Source organism: Cygnus atratus, chromosome 2 (genome assembly GCF_013377495.2).
Source record: "Cygnus atratus isolate AKBS03 ecotype Queensland, Australia chromosome 2, CAtr_DNAZoo_HiC_assembly, whole genome shotgun sequence".
In the NCBI taxonomy this organism is placed as follows: domain Eukaryota; kingdom Metazoa; phylum Chordata; class Aves; order Anseriformes; family Anatidae; genus Cygnus; species Cygnus atratus.
The window spans coordinates 115,357,696-115,378,152 of NC_066363.1; the positions used below are offsets into that span (position 1 = coordinate 115,357,696).

At 37.9% G+C, this 20,457-nt stretch overlaps 1 protein-coding gene across 1 annotated transcript in view; it reads right to left on the reverse strand.

The window, feature by feature from the left end:
* Positions 1-14,305, reverse strand: part of CCDC178 (coiled-coil domain containing 178) — a 181,162-nt gene extending 166,857 nt beyond the window's left edge. The window contains exons 1-5 of the mRNA XM_050709125.1: positions 14,202-14,305; positions 6,171-6,251; positions 4,151-4,278; positions 2,131-2,165; positions 318-400 (exon numbers count right to left, since the gene is read on the reverse strand). Of these exons, the coding sequence (XP_050565082.1) occupies positions 318-400; positions 2,131-2,165; positions 4,151-4,278; positions 6,171-6,228 (304 nt within the window). The 5' untranslated portion in view covers positions 6,229-6,251; positions 14,202-14,305. The remainder of the gene's footprint in view (positions 1-317; positions 401-2,130; positions 2,166-4,150; positions 4,279-6,170; positions 6,252-14,201) is intronic.
* Between the last annotated feature and the right edge of the window lie 6,152 nt (positions 14,306-20,457).

Consider the following 20,457-nt stretch of genomic DNA (forward strand, 5'->3'; position numbering starts at 1 on the left):
AAAAAATAATCTAGATTTTCCAGCAACCAGCACAACTAGTTTTACCGGTTCAACTCCTACGTGCATTACAATACAGTATGAATCTAAATACAGAAATGTAAATTACTGTCTTGCAAACAGGATGATTTAATAGTACTTAATATAGCATTTTAAATGTATGTCTTTCAGCTTGACAGACAATACACAGATTTCAAAGGACACACTCATCACTTACATAAGATATGTCAAGTAATTAACAATTATTATTAAATGTAAAGCATATATTAAATGAGGGTAAGTAACTATAACCACTGAGTGAGTACTGTAAAACATTTTACCTTCACAAGACACATTAGCTTCTTGAAAATCCAATGACAACCAGATATCTTCATTAGATTCAGCGCTGACCTGTTTTGTTATCCTGTGGATAAAACCCACTGTCACTAAAATTTTAGACTGAATTTAAATTAACACTGTTACATAAATATTACTTTCACTAAGTCAAAAGTATATCTTTTCAGTCTTACACATTTAAACGTTGGTTTAAGTGGGAATAATTGCTAAAAGACACTGCGAGTCATACAGAAGAATTCTTAATTGTACAATTCCCATATAAATGCTTTTCTCACATTTCTTTAGACAAATACAAGAAAGAGATTTCCTTAACATCTGAAACTGTTGTGAGAAACTGTTCTGGAAAAGTTGTTACTCTTACCAAGCCCTGAACTTGGCAGAGCAATATATACTTTCCAAACTCTTCTAAACAGCAGAAGCATTGAGGGTCACTATCAGACACAGATATATTTTGCACTGCAAGTTAGATGTAGTTTCACTTTTATCAGTTTAAGGTAAGTCATCACTGAAGGGTCAACAATGAAAAAAAAATAAAGATTTTTTAGAGCTATGAAGGCTTCATCAGTTTCCAACAGACAAGCTTTTGAAATCCTGGGAGACTCAAAAGCAGAAAAGAGGAGGGCATTGTTAAAATGAGATCAGGACAAATTTAACCTGCAAGTGAGAGAGGAAAAGAGATAACCGAAACAGACAAATTAGAACACAAGTGAACCACAGCTCTCATGTGACCTCAAGAGGCTCATTAGCCTACTGGAGTTTAGAAGAAAGAGGATGAAAGATAACCACCACCCATTTATGCCCGCATGTGCAGGTTAAAGAGCACATACAGGTTTGTCACATGCACCTAAGACAAAATGAAATCTGTTTTTGTGGTACATCACACGTACATGCATAATGTGAAAGTGCAGATTTGAAAGCACTCCACAGACACTTGGTGTTTCTATGAAGAAATAACAGACAAAAACCTTATGTCAAAAACAGACCAAAAGAAATAGAACCGAAGCCTCCCTAGATCAACAGAAAATGCATGTAAAGTACTGGGAAGAGAACAACAACAACAACAACAGAAAGATATTCGATAGAAAAACTTCGACTAGGTGATGAAAGAGATTTCAAATCAAATACAGAAGCAGGATTTCAATGAACAGGTTAAGTAGGCTGAACACAAAGTAACTCAGTAGGCACATCTGACAGAGTGAAAATATACAGAGAAATAGAGTGTTCATTGCTCAAAACAGTCAGGACAACAAGCTGAGTGCAGGCAATACCTTCTCCTCTTCAAACTCTTCTTTTTAATCTTTGTAATGAGAACTACATTATAAAGTAGTCCGCATCATGAATAATACAATTTAAAGTCATAGAGTCAGCTTTATTTTGGGTATCTTCTAACTTAAAGCAATGAGAGCTTAAAATAAGGGCAATGAGCTGTATTTAAGTACCTGAGGTGAGGCACAATTTCAGAAGTATCAATAACTGAACAACTCTTACCAAGAGAAATTCATCATTTAGGTGGGTCCTGAGACATGAGATTACTTCGAAAATTAAACACTGAATAGGAAGGATATAAGAAATACTCCATAAACACTTTAGGGCTCCTGAAATAACCAGCTCCTGCATGTACTAAGAATACTTTAGATACATTTTATGCAACAGAAGAACTTGGTAAACTCTATAGTTCACAGAGCAGACTTTATAGTCAGACTAACTTCTCATCAAATAATTACCTGACATTAAAACAAATACATCATTTTGTATAATTTTGTGTGTTTCTTTGCATGTTTTGTATACATTTCTTACCGTGGCATTTTCTCCTCCTTAAACACATGGTCACACTGCAAAAATAAAACAAAAACTCCATCATACATCTCAGATAATACATACCTTTTCTGTTTCCTAATAAAAAGGCCACTGAATTTTTTATTCAAGATCTAATCAATTTACATACAGATGTATGTTTCTTACCATCTTAAAATAAATACGAAGTTTTTGAATTTTTAAAAAATGTATAATGATCTCAAAAGGTTGGTAATGAAACCAAATTTTTTTAGATACATGTTACGTATTACTTAATTTTGTAATGTAATTTTTTAAGTCACTTTATATTGTTAATGCCCTTGCTACTCTTTTAACTTTGATACTTTGTTTTTAATCTCAAAACTATTGGAGAGTGTCTGCCTGAACTTTGTATGCTTTTTCTTCATTAGGGTTATGTTTAGAACAGTAAAAAACTGCCAGGCCCTTTGGGCCCAGCAACTTTACCACCCAAATCATTAGATTGTTACAAAACCCAATTGCTACAATTACCATATTTGCAAATCATTCCCAGTTTCCAAGCACAGTTCAGGAACTGGAAAGAGTGAAAAACCAGTCCCCTAAGCAGTGTGCATACTGTTTACCTGTTTTGCAGGGGACGATTTAACAATACGGATATGAGGTTTTCCATTTCAACCGGACACATTACTGGTGATACTTAATTTACTTGCAGAGATGTAAATAAATTCATATTTACCCTAGTAAAGTCCAAGGCTCTCTATATTTGTAGCAGTATATTCATTCCGGTAAATATTCCTAATTTTGATTTTTATAAGCATTTATGAAATACAGATACTGAAGTCACCCCATCTTTTTTCACCTTAAGTTATAGTTGTAATGATGTCACTGTCTAGAGGTCTTAAACTATTTTTAAGCTCTGTGTATTAAGTATACTCACAAAGTTAGAAGAGATGTGGAAAACGCATAAGACTGCATATGCATTAATATGAATGAACATCTAGTGTTTATCCATCTAATTCATGTATATTGATGACAAAATTATAACACTAAAATCATTTCACTGTTCATCATTTTAAGTACAGGTGAATGAAACAATATAAACTTTACTACTTAAGTCTATGCTGTAAATTGAGATATTACTATAGTTCATACTCCTTGGATTCCTCTAGTATCTATGCTGCAGTTGCAGAAATCTCCCTGCAGCATGTTTAACAATGTTTTTGGAAGATTAATGTAAGATAGTTTTCCTGATGTGCTGCTATGATGGCACTATGGTCGATACTCGAGCTAAATTATTTAAATATAACTTGTCTGCAAAAGTAGCAATCAGATCTTCTTACTGCAGTGTAGACATATACAGAATTTATTAACATTTGGAAAACACTCCTCCAGTAAAGTGAATTATTTAAATAATACTAATCATGTTCTCAAAGAAGTTAATGGGAAGATTTTACTATACTTTAAAACAGAATATATGGCATTTTTCTTCACCTACCTACCCATCTGTAGTTCCCCCCTATTCTTGTTTCTATTCACACAAAATCTACATAGGCTATAAAAACATCATATATTGCTAGAAACAGAACCATAGTATTTTCTAATTCACGGCTCTGAACATAAGAGTAAAGAATATGTAATCAAGGAATTTTTAAGTACCGTGTAGGAAAGAACATTTCTTACTGTAAGTGACAGAAAATGGCACAGAGATCACTTTGAGTATCTAGTCAAGATTAGGATCAAGAAATATTTTGCAGACTATCTACGTCATCGAAACAACATGATTCTGTGTGCTTCTGAATTGTCATATATGAATTTACTAATATATATTTGATATATTATATTAAGATGCTGTGAGATAGTTTGATTTGCCTAAACTGTTAAGCAGATAACATATCATGGCTAGTAAAAAAAACCTGCTGGACACTGTTTTGGACCATACATATCAGCTGAAGTAACATTTTTTATAGAAATCACCATAGTAATCTTACTTAAAATATACTTGCTATATAAAAAAGGACTTGGCCATTTTTAACCATAACTGTACCTGTTGAAAACATTTCTCCATCTTTACTTCCAACTCTTGAATGTGATAAATAGCTTTATTAATACATGGTAATGGAGTGTTTACAAAAGCACAGCTACGTTGCCTTACGGTGGTCCACTCATTCTTATCTGGAGAAAGAAAGAGAATATAGAAGGTTGCTAAACTTTACATGCAGGTTGATACCAGATTTTCTGATACATTATTTTTTTCCTTTAATTTGGAACTCTGTAAACCTTGGTCTTGACATTGACTAAGAGAATGTAACAGCTGCATCCATTGCTATGCACACTTTATGCAGAAAACATTGTTCCTTTTCAATGCAATCTCAAATACAAGGAGAGAGACTCAAAAATGCATGAAGAATATGAAGGAATAATTTCAAAAAGATGAGATGATAAAAGGGGTGAAGGTCAGAATACAGTTTGCTATAATTAATTTCATATAATTAATCCCAAATTAATTGAGTTTGACGATTTTAGGCTAGTCCCCAATGAAGATCTTGTCCAAACAGAAAAAATAATATCAGAAACCAAAAAGGCAAAGCTGTCAGCTACTAAAAAAAAGCCCAGAGCAGAACAGAAAAGGTCTCAAGGCATGAAGAGGCAAGCTTAGGCTGCTCTTATGCATACAATACTTATTTCCAGCCAGTGTTTGCTTCAACCTTTTGAAGGGATGAACTTCCAAAACAGTAGTTCTTGTGTTGGGAAATTAAAGCTAAATGGTATGTTATGAGAACATGCAGATTTAACAGCTACATTTTCTTAAACTCTGCTAGCCTTATAATGACATAATTAAATTATACTGTGTCACAATATTAATGTTAACTATTTAATTAATATACAGAATGGTACTCTGACTGCAGAGATCACTAATGAAAGGTGTCAGGAATCAGAACAAGACAATGAAACCCAGACCTATGAAAAAGTATAAGCAGTTGTCCTACAAAGATGGAACATTAACCTAATTATGTTCAGGGAGACACAATGCTGTAAGGGGCCTTGGAGATTAACCAAAAATAACAATAATAATAATATGGATTATACAGTAAAGTAGATAGATTAACAGACAACCTTCATATACAGTTTGTGGGCAGATGGGTTTTTTTTGTTTGTTTGTTTTGTTTTGTTTTGTTTTTAAGAATAAACTCTTAGTATCTTGATTAAAAGTGTCAGACTAAAAGACTAGAAGCCTGTAGGTAGCATAACATCCTTCTAACCTTACCTTATGGCAAACTGCTTACTGGAATGGAAAAGATGGTTTGCAAAATTTTGTTTGAAAAGAAGCCCACTGAAAATGGTATCAGAAACAACCTCACAGGATCTCACTCTGCTTGTTTCTAGAGCCTTCACAGGATGCCTACTGTCCTAACAAAGCATATATAGACTTTGGATCTTTCTTATACTCTGATGCACAACATACAAGTTCAGATTTCCAGATCAATATTAATTCAATTTCACTTAGTTGTTTCTTCTGCTATTGTTTTTACGTTTTACTAAATGAACATTAATATTGTTGTAAAAATATTTATTTTCTTTACATCATTAATGTAACTAACAATAACTTAGTTAAAAAAAATCTGAAGCTTTTAAACAACATAAAAAGAGGATTTTCTCTTACTTTGGTTTTCCCTGGTAAATGCAAACATTTTTACAAGTCTTCTAATCCATTTGTAAAAACAAGTTAGAAATATAACTCAGTGAGAAAGTGGAACCATTCACTATTTTTTTACAATCTAAAAAAATTAAATCTAAATGACATGAAATACAGCTAATTTTGCTTTCTCCAGATAGAAAAACTGAACTATGATTAGAGGATTGAGTGACACCAATGACTGACACTCAAAGTATACAAATGCATAATTGTTAGGAAGGATTTTGAGCAGCATGACAGATAACCAAGAAAGAGGACTAGCACTGCACACTATTAAAATACGAAATATAAAATATTTACTTATGTCTTAAATCTAAGCCCTTCCTTAAATTACTTGAAATCTGTATTATAGAAGACATATCTGACATACCTTGGGGTGGCTCATCACTGTCCTTAGAAGAACAGGAAATCAACTGTGTTTCAAACATTATTGCTGGTAGTACTTTGCAGCCTAATAATTAGAAAAATAATAATACATATATACATAAATACACATTTTAACCACTTATTTTCATCAGCACAAAATTTATTCTATCAGTGATATGTATCTATAGTATCTTTAAAGGTTAGCAAATCTGCTTTCACTTTTTCTACTAAGAGAAAGACAGCAATTAACCAGTTGAAATTACAAATTGCCCAGTGGAACCTATATAAGTAATGAAATTGTAATAAAATAAATAAATAAATAAAAACAAGACAGGCAGATTTCAACGTATGTGGCCCAGCTTTTTAAATTACACTTCTTTTTTTTGAATCCCACAACAGTGGAAATTAGCCCTAACTGGACAGATGTGTAGAGTGGATAACCTATGAGATGAATTTTCATTACAAAACTGTCAGTGGAAGTCCATAAACCTGTCAACTGAACCACTGTCCACTCAACAGATAGATAACACAGAACAAAACAATCTATTTTGCATACGAAACAGTAGCTTTTTCCATTTCCTGAAACAATTATTGCCTTAAACAATTATTAGTGGGTCTCAACATTGCTTAAAGAAATATGCCAACTTGGCAAGCAAGCATATTTAACTCTACGTGTGACAGGATGTAAGCTTCTTGGACCCGGCAAAGCAATACCATAGTCTCCTACTGGCTTATCCTAACAGTCAGACCTGATGGGCCACACTAGCTCCAACAAGGAATACAAAAGATTCTTAAACTCTCAGAGAGTCAATGAAAATAAGTATCTACAGGCAGAATAGCTTTAGAGCAAGGAGAAAAGAGAAGAAAATCCATATATACAAAAGAATGAAATCTAGAAAAAAAAGCCTAAGAAACAGTTTCACTTCATCATTTCTTATAAGGCCAGCAATGCATCAGGAAGGAGGTACAAAACAGACTATTATCTGATATACAAGCATGTGTTAAGAACAAGGTGTGAACATCATTTGCCTGATGCAGACTCATTCACGTTACACAGAATACAAAAGACATTTCACTGTACATGACAACCCACTGAAAAAAATATATTGTACAAATCCATACTTGATGACAAAAGTATTGTGTCAGTCTGAGGCTTGGAAAAAAAAATTAGTCAACACTTACTTCATTTAGTATCTTTTCAAAATCTTAGCCTCAATATATATAAAAACTATGTATGTTCATAGCTGTAGTTATAAATATACAAATGAACAAATTTCTTTGATACTATCCTACCCAGACCAGTAAGTCAAATCTAGTGAGTTGGCACTGTAATTCTGTAATATGTACCTCCGACCTCCAGGAAGTGTTATTCTGCACAAATAATTTTACAGCATTCAAACTGACTTTCTCACTCTGCCAAAGATAACCACTACTTTAAGCCATACTCCTAGAGCATATCTTTCAAAAGCCATTGTATACTACTTCATAAAAAAAGCATTGTGAATGTTTCATCAGGTATGTATATAAACTTATTAAAAATATATGTCAGATATATTATTAAATATGACTAAAGCTAAATTAAAAATACAACATTTAAATTATTTCCTTGGTATTTTACTTTAATAGAAATAATTGGTCAGCTGCTAACATCAAACGTTTAATGTCAACATCTCAAGTAGAAAGATGAGGAACTAACAATTCTGTTAAAAGTAAAACTCTTGACAAATGTTTTTCTATGAAAGAGATTAGACTCCAGACGTTAGAATTACTGTCCATGTAACATAAATTACTACTACTATTTCTCATCATAAAAACCATTCCCCAGGCAGAGTCTGGGGATATTCATAAATACACTCCATAAATAGCCTATTCCATATGAACCTTTCTCTCATCAACTCCGATACTTACCTCTTCACCAAAACTCTCATTCACCATTAAGCGAACTATGGGCAAATTGAGATTATCTATCTCATAAGACTAACAGATATGGCCAAATTACAGGAGAATTTTTTGACATGTTTTTGCTGATTCCAGCTTCACTGTGGCCATACCATTTGTGTTGGAATTTTTCCTCCTTCCCCCAAATGCAGTTAGCATAAATAAAAATTATGAACTAATACATAGTTTAAAGGAGCTAACACTCCGTGAACAATCTTCATTTTACCCTATCATTTCCTGACCTCCGAGTGCTCGCTTTCTGCAAATACAGCATTTTATCATTTGGTGTTAGGGTCCTAGGACCTCTTGCACAATTTCTGCCTGTCCTCAAGCGATGCAGTGAATCATTTTAATCACTGAAATGTATCCCAGGTTTACTTCAAAATATGCAAGAAATGATTAATATCCCTAGGATTATTCCCTCAAGCTACATTTAGTGTGGATATTTCAAAATAGTACACAGTGTTGTTTAAATAGCAGTTTGCAACATCAAAATGTTTTATAGTGATAACTAGGTCTCACACTTGAAAACAAGACTTCATGCAGAATCTTGTAGGCAGGCTAATATAAACCAACACTAACAACAACAACAACAAAAATCAGAATTATTTCTTTCATAGAAACAAGATCTCTGGAGAAGAAGTTGTCCATTATACTAGCCACTATATGCCAGGGACATAAAATCAATAAAGTACTCTCACAAACTTCTACTGGTGTCCAAAACTAAATATTCTGTATCTGAGATTTTACCACTATCATATAAATACCCAAATACTTTTGATAGTTCTGTATAAAAATCAATTTAAATTTTTGTCCAGTATTCCACTATTCTTGGGGTTCACTGCAACTAGATAGTCTGCAATGTAAGTGAACTTAATCCCTATTCTTTTGCCATAGGCCTTAGTGTAAATATAAACTCTAAAATAAAAAACAGACAATTAAACAGGGTGAAAAACAACTGTAAATCTCTAACAGGTAAGGGTATTAAATCCAGGTGCTTTGTGCCACAGTCTTGAATGATGCACTTTGTTATTATATATTCTTGAGTTCCACCTCTGTGACATGAATCAGAAAAGAGGAATTACTCTCCTATCAAGCAGCATTGAGAAAATAAATGCCTTAAGAGCTTCTCACATTCTGTGACATGGATTCTCACAAAACGTAACTTCCTTTGACTAAAGGTGCTACCTAATTTGTTATTTCAATGTCCCTCCTCACACATTCTAAGGCCAGAAATGAAACAACAGAATTATTATCTCTTCCTTATTCCTGGAAGGTCAGAGAGACCTGACAGTTGTAGGAACAATCTCTCTGCTCAAGCAAAAAACTAATTCAATTCAATTGTTAGAAATAAGCATCCAAAATTCCATTACCAGAAGAATCATCCAAATATGTTTTAAAGATGATTACTACCAACGTTCATGCTACTAAGCATGTTATTTGATCCGTCCCCATATCCATAATTAAAATATCATGTACTATAGCGCAATATTTTTGAAAAGATTATTAAACTTTAAACCTAGCATTTTCTTCTGTTGTATATGTCTAAATGAAATACAGTGAATATTGGTTACCATAGTAACCACAGAACTGAGGAAATTTAGTTTTGGCATAATTGCCGCATATGTTCATACAAATCACATCTCCTATTCTGAGCATTAGATATGTAGACACTTTCGAATTTCATTTTTTAAAAATAGAGTAATGAAGTAACAACAAAAAAAATGATCAAATATTTACAGATCTTGCATTTTATCAAACCATTAAGTAGTGCTTATCTTTTTACTTACTTATAATTAAGCCAGTTCTGTTGTTGTCATTAGATTCAAAATACTATTTTATAATAATACATAGTCAAACATTCAGAAATGGCTACAGAAATTTCAGAAAAACAAACAACAAAAAGAAACAGCATGTGACAAACTTATTTTATTTCTTTTCACTTGCAATGAGGTTCACATTGAATAAGGATGAATTTGCTTGTTTCTCTAGTTTCAAGAAATAGTAGGAAAGGAAAAGGCGCTCTAGGCATGCTGACGCTTAGTCTTACAACAGCGTAATTGTCTCAACAGCATTAAAAAACATGCATTCAGCAGGAACAAATTAACTCAATTCAACCAGCCTGTGAATTAGCTACAAACTCCTCTTCACTTTCTTATCAGCTCCCAGAATGAATCATAAGCATCTAAAAAAGATAATAAATACATAAATAAATAAACACCACAACCCTGCCAATCAGATGAACAGCGGGACATTTGGACGTGTATGTTTTTACTTCAACGCTAGAACTCTTCTGTCCTTTTCCCTTCCTAGCTTTGTTTGCTCAATAACTTTGTTCTGTATTAGTTGTTTCAGAGCTGCCTTATACTCACCAAGTTCATTGCCATCAATACCTTTCATTTCAATGTTCAGAAATACAAACATTGGAATTTCAGAGTTTGGCAATACAGAACAGATAAACAGACAAATAAATCTCAGTTAAAAATAAACACAGACATCACCTCTAGTCGAAAGCTTTAATTCTTGGAAACTTAAAGCATTTTCTTAATCTGTTAAATGCTGCACAAGAATCTATAGTTATCAGCACTGCAACAAAGGGATGCAAAGAAAAACTCCAAGAATTTCTTTAGCACACGCTGTCATGCTTCTAGCTTGAACTACCAACAGTATCGTTTTTGGTCTACCTTGCCTCCTGAGACCTCCCTGGTATCTTAAAAGATCATTAAAAGATAAATGGGTCAAGGGACTGGTGGAACTGATCCAGTCAAATTTGGAAGGATATAATAGGTTCTCCAAAAAAAATATGAAGATAAGCCAGAAATAACAACAGATGAATCATTTTAGTATTTAGACATGGTTACTATTTAATGCCTAATGGGCTCTCTAATGTTGCAAAGAACAGAGAAAAGCCACTAAAAACATTTTACAGCCCAAAATAGCCAGCAGTTCCCATAACCATTAGACTCAATAACAAGGCCTGGTTTCCCCTGTATTTTTGTGCAACATTCCTTCAGAGAAACCCAGTTCCTCCCAGCGACACAGAGCCTGACCAGCACAGCTTCCCTTGGTATTCCCTTCTGGGCGTGCACACGTTCTAGGACTGTATGGGAGCTTTACAGACGTGCTTGCTAACCAAAAGCACAGTGGATTATTCAGCTGACTGCTACCCTACAGAACATGTAAAGGGCTATTTTATAACTTCTTTCTTACAGTCGAGGGAATAATTTGGGTCTTTCTTCCCCCTTTTCATGCCAATTTTCATGAAAATGCTGCCAATTTCCATGAAACTTGGAAGAACTTTGAGACTCCCACCTATCTGTCAAATCTGGATGAAATTGGACAGTATGTTCAAAAGCTTCTAGAGGACAGGCACTGACAGACCATATACAGTGACAGCATACACCTTGTTTCCTTAGATATACCAAAACCCACTCCTTAAGTGGAGGCTACCTAAAGTGACTGTATTCACTTATTTCATAATCTTTCCATCAAACTGTATTTTGTAAGGATCTTAAACATTGATATTTTAGAAGTAAGGTAGATATAGGACAAAGAAAAAGAGACACCATTTTGTTTATGTTAAAAAAAAAAATGACAGGAAGAAAAAGACAAAAAATTACAAAAAACAAGTGAAAGAACAAAGTACAAGGATGCTGGCATGCTGAAGTAAAGCGGGTAAGATAAGGCATTCACAGGAATGAAGGTGTTTGCAAGGCAAAGCTGGAAAACATTACACAGTATGGAAAGGTAATCGTTAAAAAGATTCAAAGATAACACAGAATAAATGAGAAATCTGAAAGGAAAACAGACTGACAAAGACATGCTGCTAAAACTGGAATGGGATGATAAAAGCAAAACAGGACAGAGAATCTGTAAAGCGAAAAAAAGAATTGTGTATTTAATTAAGCAGTTACCAAGTTCCTCAGCAGAACAGAAGGGGTAAAACTAAGCAGAAACTTTATTTCCTCTCTAATAATGACAGGAGCATAGCAGAATGTGAAAACAGATGCCATTTGTAAAATAATGCCTGGACGAATTGAAAGATCCAAGGCAGTTTCAACTAAATCCAAACCATTTCTGACAAATGTTTGTCAAAACCATTTTAAAATCTTTTAGAGATAGTTTCTACCAAATGTGCAGGCAAACTTAAACCAAACTCAGCCATCTTTGCTGTTAGTCAGCTTTCCTAATGTATAATGTAATGTCATATCTCTATGAACATAGAAAATAACGGATTACCTTCATCTTGTAAACAATTTCTTTAACATTTGAGAACTGCTCTCTCTTCCTTTCTCTGCCTTAAACAGACCAAATTCTTCCAATCCCTCATGCCCCCAAGATTAGTATTGTTTTTCCACTATCTTCCCCCACATTCTCTGCAGCTGGTCCACATCTTCCCAGATGCATCCTAAAGAGGATGTGGCCTTCCAGCTGATACCTCAGCAGTGCTAAGAAGAATGGAAGCATTGCACAATGCTTTTGGTTTTGTATCCTGATACAACCCTTGGTTCTGTCACAACAGCATGATGCTGTTTTTCGTGTTTAGCACTGTAAGCTGTAGATCTTTCACTACCCTACCTAGTAATTTCTTCTCTTTATACACATTATTTCTACTTAGCATACTACTTTGTACATGTTCTTCTTTATTTACACCCTGTTCCCTGACTTCTCCAGATCATTTCAAACTGTAGATGATCCTGTCCTCTCCAGTGCTTGCAGCTCCTCCCAGCAAGGCACTGTGTCCAAATTGTGCAAGAATCATGTGGCAAGCTCTTACTGTCCCTGTTACTCAGAGTGCCTCCTTTCTTCCTCAGGGACATGAGTTAGATATGCCTTGTGCCTAACATGACAATACCATACTGTTTCAAAAAAAAAAAAAAAAAGGATTTAAAGCATTTTAATAAGCATTTTAAAATGGTGATCCATCTTTATTTGATCTCCCATTAAGTTGTATGCACTTTATTATTTCATGTTTCAGAGGAGCTCCCGGTTAAGTAGTAATTTTAGCCACCATGTATATTATATAAATAGTTTAGTCACAAAGATTAGAGAAACAAAATGAGTGGAAAATTTGGCAAGCTCATACAGTCTATTTAAAATTTTAAAAAAAAGGAACACGACACACTCCTAAATAATATGAAATTGCATCTGTGTGTTTTCTAGTTTGAAGAGAAGATCTTGCCAAACTCCAATTCAAGAGCTGAGTAACTATAAACACATTCTTTTGTTCAGTTGGTGCAAGACGCGTTTTGAGGCACTGCTGAGATGTTAGCAGCTAATTAATTCTTGATGCTCTCTTGTTAAAAAAATGGAAAAGTAATAGAAAACCTTGTTAAAAAAGAAAATTAAGAGAGAGAGATTTTTAATTATATATTTTCAGACTGCCTTTCTGTAAGCATTCAACATTAAAGAGTAACCTATGCAATTCAATGCTGCCACATTTCTTGTACTTGTCCTGCAATACGCCCTTAGAAGTCGACAACTCCAAGTCAAAGTTTTGTACGAAAAAAAAAAAAAGTAATGATAGTTCAGAAATCATCAATACCCCCAAGCTGACTGGAAGTGCTGCTTGCTCAATCTCATGCTTCCTCACTGTCTACCTTCCAAGAGTGGGATATCCTGAACCATAAAACTTTGTATTCAAGAAATGTGGCCATTAGCTTCAAGCAGTGCTTGTGCTCCATGATTCAGGAGTTCAACTTAAACTTTCAGACAAAGCTAAAAACACCCAGTAAAATGAAGGAGGGAAAAAAAAGTTTAATGAGGCTTTATTACATATTTGAGCAACAAGAGTGCAGGAGAGCATTTTTTTTGGCTAGATTTATTCATTCTGTCTCTAAATTTCTTCACCACAGAATTGTTCTGAACTACATAAAAGTTAACATAATGTACACAGATCATGTAATGTAAATGTAAAATGTCATGCAAACACCCACTTTTTGATAGAGAGCTTCATTTCTTATCTATGTGCACAGAGTAGCATAATCCTTGTTTTTATTCTCCTTTATAGGAGTAATGAACTACACCAGTACAAAGTCCTTTTTCAAGTACGTAGCTAGCACAGTAGTAGTAGAATTACTGTATGCATTATATATACCTCACTAAAGTTCACAGCACAAGTTTTCTGTATAGCCAAGTCCTTGGAGGTTAAATAGCAAGTCTGAGTGATCCAGATTTTCTTGGTTTTCATTATTGTTTCTTGCTTATACTGTGAAGGAAAAAGATATAGAAAACTAGAATTACTCTGCAAAATGTCTTATGTCCAACTCTGAGATACAGAATTCAAAAGCAGCTAAAAATCGTTTTTTTCCTACATACTGCCTAATCCCAATAGCTTCCTGCTGCGACTACTATAAAGATCAAAACAGTATGCAAAATCGGGAATCCCACAGAAAGCTGGAATGGATAAGCAGGCTCCTCTGTATTATGAGATTTTTATCACTTTACAAATAATGAACATTTTAACCATTCCATTTCTATTCTTACTCCAATCTCTCTTTTAACATCAAGTGTAGTGCTTCAGTAGGCATCTTGTAAATATTAGGAAAAATAATTTCATTGTCATTTAGATTGATTTCACTATAATTTCTATGGGTTCTGAAGACATGATACAAAATATCTGGGGGCAGCTATTGCACTATTAACTTTGGATATTAGTGTGGATAACAATCTTCCAAATGGTAATTTCATCCAAAACTGCAGCAAGTACTAAAAGAGGAATAGAAAAGTTCTCCATTTCATGTCCGAATTGAAATAAACATTCTTGCATCACCCCTCAATAGTGGAAACTTTCCCTAATTCTGTCTTCCATCTTGACAGTTTCTGACATACCTCTCCTTCATGTAAGTTATCAAACCTGAGACAGTTGTCTAGAGCAGAGCTACTGCTACCATGCCCTCTTTTTATTGAACTCCATCCAAAAGCTCCTTACAAAACAGCTAGGTAAAATGCAGACCATCACATCTACATCATAAAAATAGATCTTAGAGTCAGATACTTTACCAGAATAAAACTCCAATATCTATTATCTCACATAGGCAATATGCACTGAAAAGATGAGAACATTTAAAAAATTTTAAAAAATAAATTAAAGCCCCTCAGTAGGGAAGAAAGCTTAAGAAACACGTATCAGTTTTGTAATCAATTGATTTTTTTTATTTAATACTGTTACTATTTCACTAACAAGATAGGTTGCAACTCCATGAGGAGCAATCTTAAAGGACTGCAGACCAAACACCTCCAAACCTTAGTAGATCTCTAAATTCCTGGAAGTGTATTCAAAAAGCATTTCGTTGTGTTAACAAATGTATTCAATTTTCCAAGAACAACAATATAAAAGAACAAGATTAGACCCATAACTGAAACAAATAGATACTGGCTTTTCATTTGGGATCATGACCAGCTCCTCAGCTTCCAAAATACATCTCAATATGACCAATATGGAAAAACTTACAAGAAACAATTGCTGCTTGGGGTATATTCTGCTGAAGCACAACAGCCAAGACTACAGTGCTTTATAATATTTCTGATATATATTTCCTCAATATATTCACCTAGGCTCCCACAGCTGGAGTGTGACCAAAATTTCACAACCTTGTGAGCTAAGGCAAGTCCACTAAACCTTTCACAAACTCCCCCAATCCTCATCAGTTATTTTCCCAAAGAAATAGCAAGACCAACAGAAATTAGAGACCAGTTAGCATCATTGTAGCAACAGCCACCCCTACTTTCCATAAGTTTTTCAAAATATTGTTTTCAAAATCTACCCCAATTTTTTTTTTTTTGAAGCCTACTCCGGTGTTACTATGGAGTGAAACAATGAGACTCCATTCTCTGTGCCGCCCTTGTGAGGCCCCACCTGGGGTGCTGTGTCCAGGTCTGGGGCCCCCAGCACAAGAAAGATGTGGGGCTGTTAGAGTGGGTGCAGAGGGACGTGAAGTTGATCAGAGGGCTGAAGCACCTCTACTACAAAGAAAGGCTGAGAGAGTTGGGTCTGTTCAGCCTGGAGAAGGCTCCGGGGAGACCTCATTGTGGCCTTTCAATACTTAAAGGGGACTTATAAAAAGGATGGAGAGGGACTCTTTACTTGGGTAGATAGTGATAGGACAAGAGGGAATGGTCTTAAACTAAAAGAGGGTGGGTTTAGATTAGACATTGGGAAGAAATTCTTCACTCAGAGGGTGGTGAGGCACTGGCACAGGTTGCCCAGAGAAGCTGTGGATACCCCATCCCTGGAGGTGTTCAAGGCCAGGCTGGATGGGGCTTTGGGCAACCTGGTCTGGTGGGAGGTGTCCCTGCCCATGGCAGGGGGTTGGAATTAGGGAGCCCCCCCAGCTCCCCCAGCGCGGCCGGGGCCCGCCGTCTGAGCGGCCGCCAAGCCGGGCTCTCCGCCAGGCGCCAGCCCCGGGCCCGCAGCCCGCTACTCACGGCTCCGGGCGGGCGGGAAGCGGCCGCCCGCCGCCGCCCCGGCCGCGGCGTCCGTTAGGCCGTTCCTCGGTAACGGAGCGGCGGGGGAGAGCCGCCCCGGGCCTCGGTTCCAGGCCGGCCTAGCGGGACCCCCCGCCGGGGTGGCCCCCGGCCCGCTCCCGCCCAGCCTCGTGAGCGTTTACACGGGGTGACGGCGCTCCTCCGTCCAAAAATCCTCGGGAACCGCTGTCTGGGAGAACAGAGACAATCCTTGCCCGTGTAATTCATCCCTATGTAAATTATCCGTTTGCCAGCCTGGTCCAGAGCAGTCCCCACTGCTGCTGTCTCTCAGTTGCTGTCATTAAAATCGACCCCTGCAAATTGTTGCACAGTGGTATAATGATGTGAGAAACTATTTCACTCAAATTTGACTAGAGAGTAGGGCTCCTATAAGACTTAATTAAATCTGGGTTTCCCTCATGAGAAGTATATTCTCAGCCTTCTGTACCTCTCCCTTATTATAAAGTAGGAGCTCAAAATTAAGTTGGGGGAATAGGAAAAGAGTGCCTTGGAACTGATACAGGCTTATATTTACTCCTAAAATAACCTTTGCCTTCTATTTTAACACCTTGTACTGCATCAGGAAAAAAAAAAAGTTGGAAAAATTGAGGACACAACCAAAAAATCCGTTTCCCTGTGTGCCCTTCTCATCACTTCCTTGTCCTTTCTATGTGTTTTAGCATGTTCAAAACCTATGTTTTCAAAGAGAAAAAGAAAGCGGTGAAGTGTTTGCCTCACCTCACCTTACTTCCTCAGTATAACCTTAGAGAAGGGAAGATTTAAGTGCTTTTTACCTTAGTAAAAATGGACCAGGTGAAAAGCAATGTGCCCCAGCCATGAAGGCTAATGGCATCCTGGGCTGCATTAGGAGGAGTGTTGCCAGCAGGTCAAGAGAAGTGATCCTTCCCCCAAGCTCAGTGCTGGTGAGGCCACACCTGCTGTGCTGGGTCAAGTTCTGGGCCCCCCTGTACAAGAAAGACCTGGACATACTGGGGAGGGTCCAGCAAAGGGCCACAGAGATGGTGAATGAACACCTCTCCTATGAGGAGAGGCTGGGAGAGCTGGGACTGCTCAGCCTGGAGAAGAGGAGGCTCAGGGGGGATCTCTTCAATGTCTGTAAATACCTGAAGGGAGGAGCAAAGAGGATGGAGCCAGGCTCTGTTCACTGGTGCCCAGTGCCAGGACAAGAGGCCATGGGCACAAACTGGCACACAGGAGGCTCCCTCTGAGCACCAGGCAGCACTTCTTTATATGTGGATAACGGAGCACTGGAACAGATTGCCCAGAGAGGCTGTGGATCTCCCTCCTTGGAGATCTTCCAAAGCCACCTGGACATGGGCCTGGGCATCCTGCTGTGAGTGGCCCTGCTTGGTGACCTCCAAGCATCCCTTCCAGCCTCAGCCATTCTGTGATTCTCTGATTCATGCAATGAGATGGATTAATAGCATTGGCACACTGGAATTCAAAACTACTCTTATCTCTCTAATTGTATTGCATTGAGATAGATACCTCAAAATAATTACCCTTTTTACAAAGAATGAAAAAATACTCTTCACTACTCAAGAAAACTATGGGACAGCAATTATCAGGAGAAGAAATACTATGTTGCTAAATTATTTGTAGGTTTTGAAATCATAATTGTAACCTTGAGATGATTATTTTTTACCAAGACTGAAGAGTGGAGATACATAAAGGAGACAGATAGTGCATTTTTACTTTTTCAGGCAAAATCCAGGACTTCAGACCCCAGGCTGCTGCACGTTTCTCATATTGTGATTTATCACTACTCATTTGGCAGCACACAATTTCTGCCTTCTTCTAGGCTTTTGCAAGGAAAAAGGAAACAACTCTGGAAGCAATGACAGGAGTTTCACAAATGCACAAGTTTCACTGTTACTGTGTTTGATCTTGTGGAGTAGTTACTGATCTTTGTAGCTATTGTGAGACAAAGAACATGTCTAACATTTTGATTCCTATTGTAAAACTTCTGTGGTCATCCTTAGTTGTAGAATTTCTTGAAAAAATTAAGAAAAAAAAATCATTTAGATAGCTGCCAGCTATCTAATACATTTAGAAAATGTAGACGGTGTTAGTAAAAACTAGACTTACCCGAAAGTTGAGTGTCTTTGTAGTTAGGTCCATAATTTATTCATACTTGGGAATAAAGCTTCAACAGTGTATTAATATATTTATTAATTTCACAGATTTTTTTTTCTTTTAGAATAGCAAGATTATTCTTACGGCTGTATGCTTTGAAAGGTAGGATCAATGTTCAAAAGAAGCAGGACTAAGCACATAATGTTTACTCACATATAGGTATCTCAAGGAACATTTTAAAGTTTTGCAATTATGGAATTATAGGTGTATATAACATGGAAAAACAAAACAAAACAAAACAAAACGAAACAAAAAAAACACATATAGATCACTAACTACTTATTCGTGTGATAACCAACAAGTATCTCCTGTGAACATTGAACATCTCCTGTGACTTGCCGAGGCGATCGGTTCCGGGGCAGGCGCGTTCTGCAGCGGAGCGGGGGATCGGGACAGGCAGCGCTTTTTTTTCCGACATCGAGGCCGCTCGAGGGAGCCGCCAGGACCCGGCAGCCCTCGCGAGGGAGGTTGACGAGGCGTAGGCAGAGCCAGCAGCGCCCCTGCCCCGGCCGTTCAAAAGCAGCCCCTAGGGAGGGCGGTGAACAGTGCATGGCGCGTCAGAAGGGCGGGGCGCGGCAGTTCGCGCGGCAGTTCGTGCAGGGAGGGCGGAGAGGGCAGAACGTTCCCCCTGCCCGTAAGCACAACACCGTTAACGGCTGTCGACCGCTAGCTAGGCTGCAATGGTCTACACCAGGCAGAGCGCTTTCTCTAGAAAGTCTGTAACCACCCGGACTGACCGCCTGCTCAACAATGCGGCAGTTCAGGTCTCTGGGTGCAGGGAGTGTCTGAGCCTGTTGCTGCCATCTGAGGGAGGCAGAGGCTCCATGTGTGTGAGGTGCGAGCAGGTGGATGACCTGGTCTGCCTGGTGTCAGAGCTCAGGGAGGAGGTGGATAGGTTGAGGGCTATCAGGGAGTGTGAGCGGGAGATAGACTGGTGGAGCGACTCCCTGCAGGGCCTGAAGGAGAGGTACTGGGGTGAGACACCCCAAATGGGGGTGGACCCCCTGCCCTGTCGCTGTCGGGCAGAGGGAGGCGACCTAGGAGTTGAGGAGGAATGGAGACAGGTCCCTGCTCGACCTCGCAGGCAACACCCCCCCCCACCGTCCCCACCTTCCCAGGTGCCCTTACATAACAGATTTGAGGCCCTGGAGCTTGAGAGACCGGTGGGTGAGGACAAGGTAGAAAGTCTGCCCAGGAGGATGCCTAGGGTGAGGAAGCCAACTCCGCGCCTCAAGACTGCCTCCACCAAGAAAGAAAGAAGGGTGATCGTTGTAGGCGACTCCCTTCTCAGGGGAACAGAGGGCCCTATTTGTCAACGTGCCCCTACCCGTAGGGAAGTCTGCTGCCTCCCTGGGGCCAGGGTCAGGGATGTTGCCAGAAAGCTTCCCAACCTGGTTCGCCCCTCTGACTACTACCCTCTTTTGATAGTCCAGGCTGGCAGTGATGATATTGAAGAGAGAAGCCTGAAGGCTATCAAACGGGACTTTAGGGGACTGGGACGTTTAGTGGATGGAGCGGGAGTACAGGTGGTGTTTTCATCTATCCCTGCAGTGGCAGGGAGGGGTACCGAGAGGACACGGAAAGCCCACCTAATTAACACGTGGCTCAGAGGCTGGTGCCAACACAGAAATTTTGCTTTTTTTGACTATGGGGAGCTTTACTTGGCACCCAGCCTGGTGACCGCAGACGGGTCCCTATCTCTAAGGGGAAAACGGATCCTAGCCCAGGAG